At 33.8% G+C, this 18,864-nt stretch overlaps 3 protein-coding genes and 1 long non-coding RNA gene across 14 annotated transcripts; 3 read left to right on the plus strand and 1 right to left on the minus strand.

Annotated features, from left to right (window-relative positions):
- Positions 1–136: 136 nt before the first annotated feature.
- On the plus strand, positions 137–7,325 carry LOC144546705 (uncharacterized protein At3g49140-like). 10 transcript variants are annotated; one of them, XR_013508863.1, is made up of 11 exons: positions 137–295; positions 382–610; positions 1,781–1,877; positions 2,011–2,075; positions 2,185–2,337; positions 2,421–2,534; positions 3,229–3,355; positions 3,437–3,537; positions 4,472–4,610; positions 5,282–5,377; positions 7,035–7,325. XR_013508863.1 is itself a non-coding variant. In XM_078295238.1 (11 exons), the coding sequence occupies exons 1-11, from the start codon at positions 180–182 to the stop codon at positions 7,134–7,136; spliced, it is 1,353 nt and encodes a 450-aa protein (XP_078151364.1). In that variant the 5' UTR covers positions 137–179; the 3' UTR covers positions 7,137–7,325. The 10 variants fall into 10 exon arrangements, 9 of the variants coding, with proteins under 9 accessions (XP_078151364.1, XP_078151366.1, XP_078151365.1 ...); XM_078295238.1 differs by having other exon boundaries at positions 4,472–4,624; XM_078295240.1 differs by having other exon boundaries at positions 2,185–2,325; positions 4,472–4,624.
- Positions 4,631–5,224, plus strand: LOC144546706 (uncharacterized). Its single transcript, XR_013508865.1, has 2 exons — positions 4,631–5,013; positions 5,045–5,224. It is a non-coding gene; the product is annotated as an uncharacterized LOC144546706 (long non-coding RNA).
- Positions 7,326–9,405: 2,080 nt separating the features above from the next.
- Positions 9,406–17,291, plus strand: LOC144547002 (proline-rich receptor-like protein kinase PERK15). 2 transcript variants are annotated; one of them, XM_078295603.1, is made up of 10 exons: positions 9,406–10,593; positions 10,702–10,765; positions 11,063–11,194; positions 11,624–11,830; positions 14,248–14,334; positions 15,358–15,428; positions 15,533–15,609; positions 15,762–15,903; positions 16,451–16,612; positions 16,872–17,291. In XM_078295603.1, exons 1-10 carry the CDS (start codon positions 9,799–9,801, stop codon positions 17,031–17,033), a joined length of 1,899 nt encoding a protein of 632 aa, XP_078151729.1. In that variant the 5' UTR covers positions 9,406–9,798; the 3' UTR covers positions 17,034–17,291. The 2 variants fall into 2 exon arrangements, with proteins under 2 accessions (XP_078151729.1, XP_078151728.1); XM_078295602.1 differs by having other exon boundaries at positions 9,406–10,765.
- An 832-nt stretch (positions 17,292–18,123) lies between these two features.
- On the minus strand, positions 18,124–18,660 carry LOC144546637 (BTB/POZ and MATH domain-containing protein 3-like). Its single transcript, XM_078295177.1, has one exon. The coding sequence runs from the start codon at positions 18,658–18,660 to the stop codon at positions 18,124–18,126; it is 537 nt and encodes a 178-aa protein (XP_078151303.1).
- Between the last annotated feature and the right edge of the window lie 204 nt (positions 18,661–18,864).

Here is an 18,864-nt window from a genome sequence, read left to right on the forward strand (position 1 = left end):
TTTGCCAATAGCTAAATTTCAAATTTAACGGAAGGATGGCACCCAACCCCCCCCCCCCCCCCCCCCCCCCCCCCCCCCCTTCCTTGTAGCTTCACGACCGCATTTTTTTTTTCTCTCCTTATTATTGCCCCCTCCTTATCTTTTTTTCACGCCAAGAAAAAATCAAACACAAGTGAGTGATGCAGAGCAGAGTAGACTCGTCTGTCAGTCGCTTCTCTTCTCTTCGATCCAGCACCTACAAAAATGTAGCTGGAAATAGACGCGCCTTGATCTGGTACGGCAATCGCCTGATCCGGTACCCCCTTACCCTTAACCTGGTCCTTTGTATGCAGTGTTTTTTCCTTTTTTCTTTTTAGTTTTACGTGGATGGTGCTTACACAGGAGGAACACTTGTTTCCAAAAGAAAGACCCGTTGAGGATGAAGATTGATAATGGAGGTACATCAGTTAAGGTCCATTCTGCCCCGGAGAATTCTGAAGGAATTGAATTCCCAATGAGTATAAGCGGGTACCACCCTTTTGAGGAAATGGATGATCCTGTCGGCCATGATGGGGCCCATGTCAATGCTTCCCATCTCTCTGATGCTCAAATTGCTAGGACAATTGTTGAGGTCTTTAGTTACAACTCAAATTTCCCACTTTCTGTTCAAATCATGCATTCTTCCTTTTTTGAGAAATTGAAATATATGCCCATTGTGAATACATGATTTAGATATTTACCCTTCAATTTAAAAATTAGTTATTTTCCCATCAATATACCAATTTCTAAATTTATCACTTTGGGGGCGTTTGGTTTGCGCTTTCGAAAGGGGATTCCAGGCTATTGTGATTCCATTCCTGCGTTTGGCAAAAACAGTCGGGAATAGAAACGGGAATATAGGATTCCCTCTGTAATCACAATTCCCTGCTTAATGGCTATCCCGATAGCCAAAAAAAAGGTGGATTTTCTTGATTCCCGTCGGAAGGAAATCGCGTTAGATATCAGTAATGCATCAGATATAGATTTAATTAGGGTATGAGATTTTAGTATTTTTCTTAGATTTAAATAGACCATATATAGATATCAGTAATGCATCAGATATAGATTTAACTTTATAGTCTAAATTTTGACTCGTGTCGACTGCATAATTATTCATATAGTATGTAATGTGTAGGCACATTTATAATCTTGTTATACATAATCTTCTAAAATTAAATTAATCTTTAAATAATACATAAGCTTTCACGTTATGTGATTTTTTTACATTAATTTAATTTATAATTTATCTTTAACAATATATAAAAAAATTGGTAAAGTAATGTTATTTAGTTAATAATTAATAAATAGTGAAGTTATGTCTATTGAAATAGCTATGCGCGAACCAAACATGGGAATGACTCATTTCAGGGAATGTTGAAGCAATAGCCATGCGCGAACCAAACATGGTAATGACACATGCCCTGGCATCTCAATTCCATGGCATTACATTCCCTGGAATTCTTCTATTCCCTGGAATGACCTATAGCGCGAACCAAACGCCCCCTTTGTAATTTAATAACAAAAAGCAACAGAATGGACAATTTTGCCCCTTATATTCAAAATCCTAAATCCTGTGTGGCTCTCTAACTTCCTCTCCTTTCCTGGTACTTGTTTTCACTTTATTATTTACCTGGCTCCAATTGGGAAAAAACTAATTTTTAAATTTAGATGAGGAAATATCTAAATCATGTATTTATGATGGGTATATATCTGAATTTCTCTTCTTCTTTTAGACATCATCCCACTAAATGTGATCATGCAGGTGAACAACAAAGCAGCAATAGAGCTGTCGCTTGACGATGATTTTGGTGATTCATTCACTTACGACAAGTTGTCCTATTCAACTGATGAGCATGGAGGTACTTCAAATGTTATGTAGTGGTATCGAATTGTAACCACTTGTCCTTATAGTCTAATTTTCAATTTGTACATTATTGCGCAAGGTTCTTAAATATTTTCTCTTGAAGTTGGTATAAATGGCAATCTGCTCAGATATTTACTTTGAAGTCGATAAAGAAGAAGAAGTTCTGATGGAGTTTGCTGGTGATAGAATTGTGGTATTGGCTTTCAAACTCCGTATTTTCACTTTTATTTAAAGTTATTAAGGGTTCCTAAGTAAATAATAACATCTGATTACTGACAATTTCAAATTTTTGTTACTTATAGAAAGTTGTAATTGGGTTGGATACTTCAGAGATGATTGTGGACGACAGGCATGGAATCGATGCCTATGATTTTGACATGGATATAATCCGTACTGATGACTACATCTATGATGATGAAAGCGACTCTGATGATGAAGATGATGTGGGGTTTATAGTTTAATCTGTGGAATGAATTTTCATTCAATTTTCAGGACTTTGGTGAACTTTTTTCTCAAAGGAATTAAACTTTTTTAACAGGATGATATAGAATTTTTCATTGTTGATCATGAATCTGAGGAGGAGCCCAATTGGTCCGTAATTGAGACGTTGAAGTCTGTTTATCCACCTGACTTTGCCAAGTCAATAGCACAGGTCTGCATTATTCTTCAATTTTATCCTGTTCTTGCTGAAGAAAAATAAAATTTATGTTCTTCTGGCAATGGTTGTGCTGCAGCCTTTGGTGCTCAAGTGTTGTGTTGAGTATCAAACACTCACTGTTCTTTATTTTCTTAAATGGAATATAATTAATGAGCAGAATGGTTGAAAGGTACCAAATCAATCAGAGGGCTTTGGCGCTAAGAGTTGGCACAACTTCTGTATTTTATTAATACTTTAAAACTCAAAATTCAAATGACAAGTCCAAACTGCCGATCTTGTTCTTCTTCGCGAGGCATGTGTCCATGTAAAATTTCATGAGTTTTTTAGCTTGAGTGGATCAAGTTCAATAATTTCATAAAATGAGTGGATCAAGTTAGCTTCTGTAGATAAATTTTCATGCATTCAATATTAGGGCTCTTGATGTTGTAAAATGTGAGCCCAATTATTATTTTTTTTTTAATTTAACGTGGATGCATCCCTCATGAAGAAGAACAAGATTATTAGTTAATTCGTCATTTGGATTTTGAATTTTAAAATATTAATGACAAAGAGAGGTTGTGGTACCTAAATTCTCCTCAATTGATTAACAGGCTATTGAAATAGCTGGTGCTGTATATAATTTATTTATGCAACTCATCATGAAGTCCAATAACAAATTATGGGGGATTTTCATCATCTTTGTGCACAGGCTGTATGTGGTACGAAAATTGATTGGACCAATTATCCGGCATCAGGTATTGTGGTGAAGGGATATCTTAGACCTGCCTTTTCGAATGAGCAAACAATGGCCAAAAGGAATAAGTCAACTGTTGATGGTAATTTTAAACAAAAAAATTACATTTCAATAAGCTAAGTTGCTTATAATTTTTCTTAAATTCTTTTATGCCAATGTGCAGGAGAAAATGATGACATAGATCAAAATAAGCAGGACGGGTCAACTCATTTTCTAAAACTTGAATTGGAAAATATTCAGTTAACTACTGCTTGTGGAAATCAGGTTTCTTTCTTTCCTTTTATGTAAGTTGTGTTACTTCTCATCTGTGCTAAACTAAAATAGAATAGCTAAGAAACCCAATGTTTGGGAACAATTAAGCACTAGCAATAAGGTACTTGTGGGGCTGTAGTGGGTTATGCTTCCTTACTACTTTAGTCCCTCTTAATCTAACTGAGAAATTATCTAAGAAAGAAGCCTCCTTAAGACCTTTTTTAAAAAAAAAAAAAAACTTAGCAGAGGCTGCCAAGGGACCTCCTTAAAGACTATTTTGACAATTTGTCCTGTCTTCCTTAAGAAGTTTAATTTATCTAATTTAATTATCATTTTGATTGCATCACCATGTATCTTTTATCAAATGAAAATGTTTTATATAGTTGGACTAGGGATATACGGAAAGTCATTGTGTTGTTGTGCCTTTTCCATATCGTATCAAACAAAAATGTGATACCAGACGTCATTGTGTATATATGTTATTGTCTCTTTACATCTTTATATAAATATTGTAATAGTTGCAATTCAATTTGTTCATAATGTTATGGTGTTGTTGCCTAACCTACTGAAAAGCATAGAAAAACAATTGTAAGGATGTTTTATAATTTGCACGTTTTACTTGTTGTAGATGCTTTGTTCAAAATCATACTCAATACACCAAGTGATAGGACCTATCTCTGTTTGTGTGAGTTGTACTGCTGGTGATGGGAGCAGCAATAAAGATTAATGTTATTAATAATTGATAAAATGTTGGAGTATTCATAACAATTATAATAATTGGTGGCGACTAACACAAGCAAAATTGTTTTAGATTAATTTTTTTTTAACTTGTGCAAATATTTGTATTCGCATGTGATCATTCATATTATCAGATCCATAATTACTTTTCTTTTAAGGTGTTAAATTGGTTTGATATTTGTAATTGTCTAAATCTTATTCTTGACAGACTACAGTGAGCATTCAGGAGTTTTGGGGAGCAAAACCAGATGTTATAGCTCACTCAGCAGCAAACATCATTTCACGACTAAAAGCTGGTGGAGAGAAAATTACACAAGCCCTAAAATCCATCTGTTGGAGAAACTTAGGTTTGCAAGTTGAGGTGCTATTATCTCTTTAAGGACTTCAAATTTAGTTTCTGGACAATTTGGTACCATATATTCTGGCTTATTCTGGAAGCAAGACCAAAGATACATTTTAGGCTGAAAAAGAGTCGCATTCATAGAAGTAAAGCTAGTGAGATCTAATCTCATCAAGGAATTCTTGAGATTAACTTCAAAAACCCTCATATCAACTTCAAATGATAAATTTGAACCATGAGCTTGATCTAGTTGACCAGCCAAGAATCTACATTTCAACTCTCTTTTTTTTTTTCTTTTTTTTTATAATGTTTTGCATAAGATCAAGAGATTCTAAGTGAATTGTTTTGGTCATTTTTTTAGTAATTTTCGGCCTCTTGATCTTATAGAAAACAAATTCACAAAATAAGAAGTTAGAAAAGGTAAACGGTTGGCTCGTCAAGTAGATCAAGGTCTAATGTTTGAATTCGACATTTGAAGTCAATCCATGATTTTTGGGTCAAGTTGATGAACCTCCTGGGTGAACTTAAGTTACATACTTGCTCCTCCATACATAATGCAACATACTATTCTGTACTAATATGTTTGGCCAAATTCTTTAGCATATTTTTGTCAAAATGAAATCCTCGGGCTCCAAAAACATTTTTCACTACTGAATCACACCATATTGGGTGCTTTAGGAAGCATGCGTCATTGGGGTGGATAGCTTGGGTTTCGATGTAAAAGTTTGCTCCAATAAACAGCTGCACATTGTTAGATTTGCATTTGACAAACAAGTAAGTTCTCTTGCTCCTGTTTCTGGAACCTGATGATGGCGTCCAAAGATAAAAAGTCCCTAAAGGAGTCTGTATTACGGTCCCTAAAAATATTATTATTTGTAATAGGTTTGTTCTTTTCAGTTTCCACCACAAATGGGTGAAAATCCAAGTCATTGACCCTGTGAATTGAGCCATTTTTATATTTTAGATGAATATCTTTAGGGGTGCACAAAAAATTCGAGATTTGTGATTCGATTCGAAACTAATTCGGTTCGAAATTAATTCAATCCAGTTCAATTCGAAATTAATTCAATTCGAATTCGAACCAAGGGTAGGTTCGAATCGGTTCGGTTCGAAATTATTTTGGGTTCGAAATTCAACTCGGAGTAGGAGTATGGGCCATAGAAAATAGTACCGTTAAATGCAGTGGGCCCGGTACTATCATATACACCTTGTGTTCTCTGTGCGCCTCTGCATATACCCAGGCCCTACAACTCTTTGATACATCAATGTGACAATCCGTGAATGGCTCAAGGTTCACATTTGGGCTCACTTATTGGGCTGCTTATGATAAATAATAAAATAATGGAGCTATTGAAAGAAGCAGAGCTCAGCGCCCAGTCGTCCGGTTTATAACATTATCCCACAATTTCAAATCAAAATAAAAGCAGCTCTCAGTAGCCTATAAAAGCAGCTGGGTTCTGAGAAGAATTTCAAAACCAATTAACTTGACCCTATGAAAACAGAACTCAGATAATGGGTTTTGTTTTAGTTTAAATTTTTTTTTGGATCTGAATCCGAATTCTTTTGTTAATAAATTAAATAATTTAAATTTAACTGAATTGGTTTTAATTTCGAATTAATTTCGATTTGAATCGAACCAGTTCGAATTGAATTCGAACTGGTTTTTTAGGTTTGAAATCATTTCAATTTCTAACTGGGTTCGATTCGAATTAAATTCGAATTCGAACTTGGGTAGGTTCGGTTTGGTTCGGTTCGTTTGCAGGCCTAAATATCTTATTTGTCAATTCCGACTAGGATTTTTATTTAGGGACCATAAATTCTGAACCAATAGGATCAAAAGAGGATAAATAAGACTTCTAGGAATATTTTTGTTATTTACAATTTAATTATTACACAACCATTCAATGATGCAGCTCTCTCGTAATTATGCCTTTTAAATTATTTTGAACCTTTAGTATGGAACAATTTTTTTTTTTGAAGGTCAGTTAGCAAACGCTACTGACTTTTCCATTAAGATTAAAAAGAGTCCGTACAATATGGAACAATTTTTTATCACAAAAATTATTTACTCTGCAGTATATGCTGATATCAACATCTGTTACATAGCAAAATTCCATTCCTGACAGTTAAATACTGTCCTGATCTCCTTATAACAGCCTTTGTGCTGTTGCAAGTACCATGCAATGCATAGATGCTATTAGCAACAGAAAGTCTCTGCTTTGATGCATGACCCTATCAGCAAGTGTGCAGTAGGATCATCATGGGTTATTTTCTACTGCTAGGTCTGGTAACATTGGAAAAATAAGGTCTACATGTTATTTTTTCTGGATATCCAAATGTTTTTTCTTACTGTATGATGTCATAATTATGTTCTGTGCAGAAAACTGTGGTAGTTTTTGTCTGAAGAATCTTACAATTTTTTGCAATTCAGGCTACTTCTGAATTCGGAGCAGAGAAACAAGTGCATGATTTATTGTTTCCCAGGATTCAAGAAGACAAGAGACAGCAACAAGCAAGTCAACATGAATGCTGAGTTAGCTAGCATTTAAGCACTTCTACTTCGAGAACAAGATCCTAGAACGTCTTGTGCTCAAATAAGAAAGAAAAATTATTCCATTTATGAGATATTGTTTAGCAGGTTAATGTATACACAGATCTCTGAATCTTTATAATTGTAACAACAAACGATTGATTCTTCAATGTGTTAATTTGTTGATACCCACGTCGTTCTTTAATCATCCCTGAAATGCCTCTATCTCTTTAAAAACTTAGTAGTGGCTACCTACCAAGTGTGCATTAGCCTCTCCATCTCTCTCTCTCTCTTGAAACTCTGGTAGTGACTATCAAGTATATCTCTCCTTCCATGTGTTACTTGCTCATTACTAATGACTATGGGACAGTAAGATTTTGTTTTGTTTTTGCCGCAATTTGGGTTGGTTGCGCATTTTTTAGAAAAGGGCATATGATTTACGAGCTACGAGGTTGTAAAACGTGAAAACCTTTGGGTTCCTGTTACAAATGTGTTGGTAGTTAGTTATGTGCAGTGACATAACCAGAATTTTTATCAGTAGTAGGAAAAAAAAAAAATCTTGACACCGATTAAATGATTTGATATTAATACGTAAATTGTTTGATGATAAAAATTGATAAATTTAATATAGTGATTAATTACACTCCAATATTTTGATGTATTAAAAAAAGAAAAGAAAAGGAGAATAAAAAAAAGCAAATTATAATGAATAATGAATGAAAAGGAGAATAAAAGTGTTTTGGACTGAGAGAAGAGAGCTTTTCGTCTAATTCATTAAACCTGATAAGTGGTATCCATCTCTTTTTGTAATATTTTGTATAAGTATGGTTCACAAGGCTCTTTTTACAGGGAGAGGGGGGCGTCCGACGCCCATCAGACCACTTTTGTGTTCGATGGGTTCTCTTCACCGTCGGATCTGCTTTAGGATTCGCACCCGCAATTTTGCATCTGCTTTAAAATCCGTACACACGAATCCTAAAGCAGATCTGACGGTGAGAGAACCCATCGAACATAAAAGTAGTCCGATGGCCATTGGACAGCCCCCTCTTCCCTTTCTACAACTCCTTTTATGGTTCATGTGTACCAATTTTAAACATATTGTTTATTCATCTTCCTCATTTAGTCTCGGGAAACAATCAAAAATGAAAAGAATAGGAAAACTAAAAGAAAAAATGGTGAAAGAAAACAACTCAAATCCTTCTTAAAAAATCTTGATCCAAATCAAGGGCAGGCAAAGGCCAAGTCAGAGTAGGCAAAATCTTGATTCAAATCACCTATGCATAGTATTAGTGGCATTTTTTTAAATTCAAAGGTAGACAAGTGCCTACCCATGTGTGGCTGTGGCTCCGCCTTTTATCATGTGTGTCTAAGGTAAAATGTATTTCTAATAAAGAGATTCAAATATCTCATTTTTTATGCTTTAGTTTTAAAATTTAAATAATTCCAAATTTAAATATCAAAAATAAATTGAGATTCTAGCTAGTAGATATCAACTCTTAAATTTATTGGATAAACTTCAAATAATTAATTTAAACTGTTCAAACTGTACATCATAAGTTATTTTAGTATCAAATTAAGTGATGAAAATTATTGAAATATGAATGCATTAAAATTAACTTAAAAACTCTCACATTTAACTCCTTAACCTAAATAGGAAAAGGAGTTAAGGAGATTTTGCCTATGCATAGTATTAGTGGCATTTTTTAAAACTTGATACTAAATAAATTGGAAAAATTATAAATTTTGTATGTAAACACATAACTAATGAAGTAGATCGGTTTGAACGGTTTCGATTCACTTTTTAATATCGATTCGATAAGTTTTGAAGTTGGTGTTATATAATTTGTTGTGACACTTCTAGCACCATTTGAGGCTAATACAGCCAAAATCAATTTGAGTCCGGATGCGCGGTTAGTGGTCCAAATATAATTTGAGATTTGTTAACCCGCTAAATGAGCTTATTTTATTTGTTTCAAAATAAGATACACATCAATGCACATATTATCCAGAAATAAAAGGATTAGATAGACATCAATGCATATACTATCCGGGAGGAAGCGGAGGCGTTCCGATGCCCATGGTACCAACTACCAAGGCTGGTTCGATGAGCAGATCCACCGTTCAATCAGGTGTTATATCCGTACAATCAAATTTGATCTCCACCTGATATATATATATTTATCAACTAATTATACTTAAAAATAGTACGGATGCATTCATGATCCTATCTCTTCCCTCCAAAATACTTTGCTCCTGGTGTAGATTGTATTTTTAAAAGGTTAATAAAGCGCGTGATTACAGGAGAAAAGAGAATACCAGATTAGAATCCTATACACCAGCCAAATTTTAGTTTCTCTCTCTCGCTCTCATTTCCAATTTTCTTCTTGAAGGAAATCGGGGAGACGAGAAAGGGATTAGTGTCTGTTCTCCCTCGATTGTTTTCCTTGCTTGTGTACATTTCTTGTTTTTCGATTTTATATTTCTGCATTTTATTCAGAATTCAGCTCAAATTCTGATTCTCTTATTCCTCTTTTTTATCTTTAAATTGTTAGATTTCCTTCGCATGTTCGATGAAATGCCTCTTGTTTGTTCATTTTTTCGTTAGCTACCCTGAAAAAGAAAAGAAGAAGAAGCTTTGAAAGCTAAACTTGGTTTTGAAAATCAAATGTCAAGTTCAGCTAATTCTCTATTTTTATCTCCCAACCCATCTCCTACAATTGAATTCCCTACAATTTCACCTCCACCACCTCAAACTGGTATCAATCAATTAACCCCACCACCTCCTGCTGTCAATCAATTCACCCCACCACCACCTTCTGCTGTCAATCAATTACCTCTACCATCTCCTAGTGTCAGTCAATTACCTCTACCATCTCCTAGTGCCAATCAATTAACTCCACCACCTCCAAATGCCATTCAATTAACTCCACCACCTCCAAATGCCATTCAATTAACTCCACCACCACCCGGTGCAATTCAATTAGCTCCACCACCGCCCAGTACCAACCAATTAACTCCACCACCTTTCAATGCCGGTCAACTTTCTCCTGAGTTTATTGAAAACAAAAAAACACCAAATCCACAAATAACCAATTCTCCACCTCCGATACCACCACCTCTCAATACCGTACCAGTTCCAGTTTTGCCACCCCCACCGGCTAACCCTGTATCAGTTCCAGTTCAAATAACACCTCCTGACTTGGTACAGCAACCTCCTCCTTCAATATCCTCACCAAGCATTACATCATTCCAGCCACTACCAGTACCATCACCTCCAGCTCCAGTTGACCCCTTGATTGCATTACCTCCTCCAGCTGTACCAGTACCAGTACAGGTACAGACCCCACCTTCTCCTCCTTTTCCTAACCCCATTCTTTCTCCTCTTACCAATCCAACTGATACCTCGTCTGTACCAGCTGTCCATGTTGAGTCACCACCAACACGAGATTCTTCAACAATGGTACCAAAAACTGGTACTTCGGACTCATCTCCGGCAACTATTGGAATTGCTCTTGTGGCTGGTTTCATGCTTTTTTGCCTCATGTATCTTTTTGTTGTTTGTGTGAAGAGGTTGAGAAGGAACTGGGCAACTAAATTTCCGGGCCAGTATAAAACCATGCCAGAAAATGCTGGTATGAAAAGTTACTTTTTTGGTATATGTTATATGAAATCACTTGGTTGTTACTGATTATAGAAGATTGCACAATCAGATTTGAAAGTTAAAATAAAGTAAAATGAAATAAAATAAATTTTGATATCAATATCAACTATGTAGTATGAGCCAAATGGCAGTATCATGGTGCCAACACTCAACTTCTATATTGGTGATTAGTGCATGTGAACATTTAATCAACTAAATGACTTGTCTTTATTTTTATTTGTATACTTATTTCTGCACTTATCTATTGTGGTATATGGCCTCCATACAGGACCAGTTTCTTCAACCAACTCCAATCTTGATTCAAATGGAGGATTTTCATACCAGCATTTATATGACATGACTGGTGGCTTCTCAGACGCCAATCTAATTGGTGAAGGTGGCTTTGCACATGTCTATAAAGGTGGTTACTAAAAATATATAGATTTTTTTTTCCTCCTCTTTATGGCCTTAATTAGTAGTTAATAGTACACATATGGTGGTAATATTAAGCACAATAGTAATATTTTTCCATCATGATTTTCTTCTCTTTATAGGATGTAGCACACATACACACCAGCTCACATCTATTTTAGTAGTTCACGAATCGGGTAAAGGGTAAACTTCAGTGATGGGAATAAACAGCAAAAGAGAAGTGGTAAAAAATAATTTGTAATATTTGTAACATTTACAGTCCAAAGATCAAAAAATAACTCGTGAAGCTAGAAAACAGCGATACAAGAAAATCAATAAGAGACCCCAATTGATGTAGCCCAAAGAAACATTGATTTCAAAATTTGAAATTCTTAATACAAATTTTGCAAAAAAGATTTGATTGACCTGGCAATTGCAGGGCGGTTACCAAATGGGACTGAGGTGGCAGTGAAGAAGATCAAGCAAGAGAAATCAGCGGGACAGGAAATGCGGTCAGAAATGGAGATTATATGTCGAATTCATCACCGGCATCTTGTCAAATTTCTAGGTTACTGCTTCACTGAGCTGTATCAGTTGCTCATCTATGAGTTTGTTCCCAATCAAACCCTCTCGTACCACTTACATGGTTAGTTTTTTTCAAAACTCTTCTGATAATAACACCCAACCTTTTGCTGCAATCGTTTTACTTCACACTCATATTTTGCGATTTTAAAGTACAAAAACGTTGATCTGAACCGTTCAAGTTGATCTCCATATTAAATTGTGCTTGGAGACCAAATTTTACATTTTTGGGAAGTTTTTACTATTTCTTTAGAATTTTTGGATATTGCTGTTTTTGATGGTCCAGAATTTTCTGAAAAACAGTGATTTTCAAAAAATTTTAAAAAAATAGTAAAAAATTTTCAAAAATTGTAAAATTTGGTCTCCGAGCACAATTTAATATGGAGATCAACTTGAACGGTTCGGATCAACGTTTTGAACTTTGAAATTGAAGATATAGACGTGAAATAAAACACTTGCTTTACTTCGCGAAGTACCGTAGCCCAACTATATATATATATAGAGAGAGAGAGAGGAGGGTTCCAATGCCTCATCTTTTTCATACCTCATCATACCTCATATTTTATTATCTTCATTTTCAAAGTCCAAATTATCGATCCGAATCGTTCAACATAATATTTATACTAAAATATGAATGGAGATGAAATTTTATATTTTTTAGAATTTTTTTACTATTTTTTAAGATAGGTACAAAATCATTGTTTTTGAACCGTTTAAAAAAAAGTGATTTTCTACCCCTCTTAAAAAATAGTAAATTTTTTTCAAAAATTATAAAATTTCATCCCGAACCATATTTTAGTATATATATCATGTTAAACAGTTCGGATCGGCAATTTGAACTTTGAAAACGAAGATATAGAATATGAGATATGATAAAGTATGAAGGATATGAGGCATTGCAACCCTCCTCATATATATATATATGAGGAGGGTTCAAATGCACCCTATCTTTCAAATTCTTTTTTTCCGTTTTCAAAGTCCGAATAGTCAATCCGAACCGTTAGTTGCGATCTATATACTAAGGTGTGCTTGGAGACCAAATTTTACATTTTTTGGAATTTTTTTACTATTTATTAAGCCACTTTGAAAATCGCTGATTTTACATTTTCTGAACCATTGGATCAGCGATTTTCAAAGTGACTTAATAAATAGTAAAAAAATTCTAAAAAATGTAAAATTTGGTCTCCAAGCACATCTTAATATATATATCGTATCTAACGGTTCGGATTGACTATTCGGACTTTGAAAACGGAGAAAAATGATAGGGTGCATTTGGGTGCACAAAAATTTGGGTGCATTTGAACCCTCCTCTATGTATATATATATATATAGAGTGTGGCTAATTTGCTACCGGAAGCACTTCGGCCGAGGTGCTTCCGGGGTTATATTTTAGTGTGTGATGATCAAACAACAAATCTAAACCGTTAGATGTTCAATCTATTATAAAATCTGCTTAGAGACCAAATTTTACATTTTTTGGAATTTTTTTACTATTTATTAAGATGGTTTGAAATCGCTGTTTTTTAAATTAGTCACGCTCTATATATATATATATATATATATATATCGGATAGCATCAAAAAAATTATTGGGTTCTTTGCAATTTTGTGAAGGTCATTTACACTGGCCCTGATTTTTCTAACTTGGGTCTACAAAATTGCTTTCTGACAAGTTCATTTGAATTAAGAACCCAGCATATAAATGCTCCTTGTTTAATGTTCAACTTAAGATTCTAGGGAAAACATGTTCCTTGTTTGGTATTATAATTATTTTTGAAAAGTGGTGTGAATTTGGTGGTGTGAATCTTATTGTTAGTTGTTTTAGTTAATTTTGAGAATAGTGGTGTAAATCTTACGTTTCAATTTGATTCATGATTGGTCGACTTGATTCCAAATATAATGATTCATGATACAAATCGCAATTTGAACCCATTGAGTGAAATTGTGCATAATAATTAATTTTTCTTCAAGAGATGGCAAAATAATACTTTTTTTAGTAAAGAAGGCAAAAATAATACTTAATTCTTGAAGAAAACATAATTACTCTATGTTTAAATTGAGAATGTTCTTTTCAAAGTTGATGTTGGGATTTCAATTTGAGTCCAAATCTCTTTGTTGAAACTGAGAACTCAAATTAATCCCATCTACTTGTGCATGACATGCAAATTAATTATTTCACTGTATAAAGTGGCTGAATAATATTAAAAAAATAAATCATATCCAGAGACAATAATGCAGTACAGCTCTTGTCATCATTAACAGTTTTGAATTTGGATAATTTGAATTAGTTTTTGATGTTTGCTGCTAAGCCACCATTTTAATTATGCTCAAATTAATAGTATTAAGATACAATCTAATATTTTTTTACTAATAAGGGAAACACATTTGCAAGTTGCAGTTACTATTTCGGAAGGGTCCAAAATTCTCATATTATGCATGATCATTTATCAAATTTTGCATTGCTTTTTATTACATGGAACAGAGGAAGGCCTACCAGTATTAGATTGGCAAAAGAGAATGAAAATAGCAATTGGCTCTGCTCGGGGTCTGAAGTACCTACATGAAGACTGTATGTCTGCTACTTTTATTTGATTATAATATTGAGTCCGGTTAGTATAACATCGGTGTCATATGACACTAAATTCAAAATCAATTGAATATACTTCAAACGACTAATCTAAACCGTTCAAACCGATTTACTTTATGAGTGATGCGTTTAGATACAATTTTTCTATATTTTCAAGTTATTTTAGTATCAAATCAAGCGATAAAAATGTTGAAAAATGAATGTATTAAAATTAACTTAAAAACTTATACATTTGACAGCTTGACTTGATACTAAATAAATTCAAAAAATTATAAATTTTGATATAAACACACAACTAATGAAGTAGATCGGTTTGAACGGATTGGATTTACCGTTTGAAGTCAATTCGATAGGTTTTGGAGTTGGTGTCATATAGGCTGAAATGACAGATGTTATACTAGCCAGACTCAATAATATTTCTTCACTTTATAGGATCCAGTGGTAGATACTGATACCAGAACCTGTACTTGCTAAGTGGAAAAAGGCAATATTTTAGTGTCTGTATGCTTATCCACTGTATCTCATATATGGAAATAAGAGCCGATATTATTTTAAAAAAGGGGATTGCTATTAGGTTAGGAAATGGAAAAGGTAATGTATCCATCTTGTCAACGCTAATTAGCTTGATACTGTGATAAAATGAGCTAATTTGGTCGATTTTCAACCAGAATAACAACAGACAAGACAAATTTTGCTCTTAATTGACATAGATCTTGACATTTCTATCTGCAAATAATATGATTAAATTGAGAAAAGCAAGAAACACAGGAATTTGCAAGACAAAAAATATAGGATAGATTTGTAAGCACCATGAACAAAAATGAATCTATCAAGAAATGTTATATTATTTTTTTGGGGTCACATTAGACATGAAGTGCATTTGCAATTTTTAAACTTAGTCAGCATTTTTTCTCCATCGGGATTTGAAACAATAACCTAGTCTTTTTCCTGAGTTTGTTTCGATGTGTATGCACTTATATTAAAGCTTTATTTTGGAGTTTGCAGGTGAACCTAAGATTGTACACCGGGACATCAAATCGGCGAATATTCTCTTGGATAATTCCTTTGAACCTAAGGTGCTTCGATTTCTCATTTCTTCTCTAGAACTTAAGATATTGTTCCTTTTGTTAGTCTTTTTTTTTAATATAAAAAATCATCTGTTAAATGTACATGAAAATAGATTGCAGATTTCGGACTTGCAAAGTTGACATATGATAGCAATACCCACGTCTCAACCCGTGTTATGGGCACATATGGGTAAATACTGCTTAATTCATTGAATTGTTTTATTTTCAATGACCATTATATTTTTTCTAAGTTAAAAAATATTGCATATGTACTCTGTTTAGAAAATTGTTTCAGTTAAAGAAGTTATTTTTGAGATTGATGATAATTCATGAAATATTTAGGTATCTAGCACCAGAATACGCAATTACTGGAAAATTAACCTACAAATCTGACGTGTTCTCTTTTGGAGTTGTGCTATTGGAGCTCATAACTGGTCGTAAAGCAATCAACCCATCAGATCCAGAAGAGACTTTAGTTGGATGGGTACAAAATTTTGACTTTAAATTTAAGTTTGTTAATTCAAAATGTGTTCATTTTCGGAACTATTTGAAGAAAATTGCTCTGGTTAATAATAAGTATCTAGCATTAGTTAAGTTAATTAGGAATGAATATTTCAATTTTCTTTGAAATATTCATTTTTAGATTGATTGCAGGAGATATGACAATTTGGAGTTCAGATCCAATGAAGTAACCCAATCTTTGGGTTTTAAATCGGGACCGTCCGATTCAAATCCGTAATAATCTATCCGAAGTGGAGTGCACACATCTCGAGAGGTGAATTCGGATCGCAAAACAATCTCGAGCGATGGATTCGAATCAGACGGTCTCAATCCAAAACCCAAAGATTTGGTTACTTTAGGGGATCCGGACCCGACAATTTGGAGGGGATACCCGCAATGAATATTTCATTTTCAATTTTCTTTGAAATTTTCATTTTTAGATAGATCGTGTGAGATGTGCCATCCGGAGGGCATATTTAAACAATTGTTGTGCATAGCTGATCAAAATTGTTGTTGTTCTTATTTAATAGGCATGGCCACTGCTCGTTGAAGCAATTAACAACAGAAATTTTGAAAATTTGGTGGATCCAAAACTAATGGGAAATTATGTTGAAAAAGAAATGCTTGAGATGGTCAATGTGGCAGCAAGTTGTGTGCGCCATTCTGCTGCTAATAGGCTCAGCATGCCTCAGGTACTCCATTTGCCTTTATTAGTACATGGTATCCTAGTACAGTTTTGGCGTACCAGTAACAGAAGTAGATCAGCTTCTGATTTTATGCTACTTACCAGTAGGTGTTGATCTCCCACAGTTGTGGTGTCATTTAGAAAAACATAGTATCATGAGTTAAACTAAAATGACTGCATGTCAATCTATTTTTCAAATTGTATTTTAGTGAAAATTTGCTCCCTGAAGCTGATTATTAAATTTTAATAATATAAACAAATATCAGGTTTTAAAGGCACTGGAGAGTGGGTGTAACCCGTCTGACCTTTGTAATGGGGTCTGGTTTGGAGACAGCACAGCTTTTGATTCGAGACAATATTCCATGGAAATAGAGAATTTTCAGAAGAGAGAATTTTGGGATGCTGGTGTGAACATAGTGAATAGTTAAATAAATTTAGTTGCATAAAATTTTGTGTATATATCAGCCAAATTTGTTTGTATATAGACTAGTCAGTTACTATCAGGAGATGTGTCGGTATTAGGTCGTAATTTTTGTTCTCAATCTTTTTTCATATTTATAGAAAAAATAAATAATAATTTGGATTGCGTGTGTATTGCATGCATAGATGAGCTCTGGAATATTGTGCTAAGTAGAACTTCGAACAAAGTTTTTTTGGTTAATGTTTGATGTTAGCTTTTGATAGTAAATTGTGTTATTATGTTTAATATACTGTTTCCGGCGAGGGCTATAATTTTTCTCATATCATTTGATGCACATGGAATAATTAGTACTAGAGAGAGAGGCTACATTACTTCACAAAGTAAAGCGAGTGTTTTAATTTACATCTATATTTTCAATTTTAAAGTTCAAAATATTGATCTAAACTGTTCAAATTGATCTCCATATTAAATTGTGCTTAAAGGCCAAATTTTACATTTTTTGGAAATTATTTACTATTTCTTTAGAATTTTTTAAAATCGTTATTTTTCAAAAAATTCTGGACCATAAAAAACAACAACATTCAAAAATTCTAAAAAAATAGTAAAAAAATTTCAAAAGATATAAAATTTGTTCTTCAAGCATAATTTAATATGAATATCAACTTAAATGATTCAGATCGACATTATGAATGTGAAGTAAAATACACATTTTACTTCACAAAGCACCGTAGCCCAACTCTATATATTTATAATAAAACAGTAGTACTTGTTTCAAAGAACTTTTGTACAGCTCAGATAAAAAGGTAGTGCTTCGATAAATACTAAATCTTCCAACTGCTCCGCAACTCAAGTCAAAGATACATTCAACACAAAAATACATTAAAAAATAACTAAACCATCAATTTCAAGGATTTGAAGCATACAAAAATTTAACCTGAATACATTAAAATATTACTAATCATAATTTAAAAAATTTATTTTGATTTTAATACTAAATTTAACCTGAATTATAAATCAAATATTCAAAGGAAGGCAAAAAAATTTCCAGAAAGGACAAAATCAATCGGTATCAATAAATCATTACTAAAACTTGAAATTCAGAAAGGGCCCCCTGTGCTACAGTAGATCCGCCCCTGAACATCTGCTTCATTTTCATTCTCCAAAAAGAGATGATCAAATTTCTGCTGGATGTTACCAGGTAGAACAGCAAATTGTGCAAGTGGTTCAACTGGAAAAACTTTAAAAACACTAACCATGCATTTAATTACAAAACAATCATCCTTAATATATGACTCGAATACATCTCTTTTAGCAAATGACAGAAATCCCCACTCTGTGTCATTACCAAAATGTGTAATCTCTCTTGTATTGCTCAGGAGAGAAGCGCATCCATTTTGGTCTAGAATAGTAAAACTATATTGTGCTTTGACACATTCTAATTTACTTTTGAGACAGATAAATATCGAAATATCATCATCCTCAGCTGCGAGGCAGCCACTGGGGTAATACTGGATGCTCCAGTAATTATTACCGACATCAAAGATTGTTGATTCCAGAAATTTACCTTTGCCCATATGCTTATCCAAAGAGTATCCCGTTATCTTGAACATACGAGTACTCGTCACCATTTCCATTGGACGTACACAACCTGTGGTTTGTAGTACTGTTTTGACGGGATATTGTGGGGATGACATGGATGGATTTATGAAGAGGAGAGGTTTTATTACAAAAGAACAGAGAGGAATGAGCTTCTTCTACCTGCGTTGCTTAATGTCTACCTAAAAAAGGATGGAAAAGATGTGTTTTTAGGGACGGTTTAACTCCTCTGTTCAGGGAAA

The sequence above is a fragment of the Carex rostrata genome, chromosome 30 (assembly GCF_964058835.1).
Source record: "Carex rostrata chromosome 30, lpCarRost1.2, whole genome shotgun sequence".
Lineage (NCBI taxonomy): Eukaryota > Viridiplantae > Streptophyta > Magnoliopsida > Poales > Cyperaceae > Carex > Carex rostrata.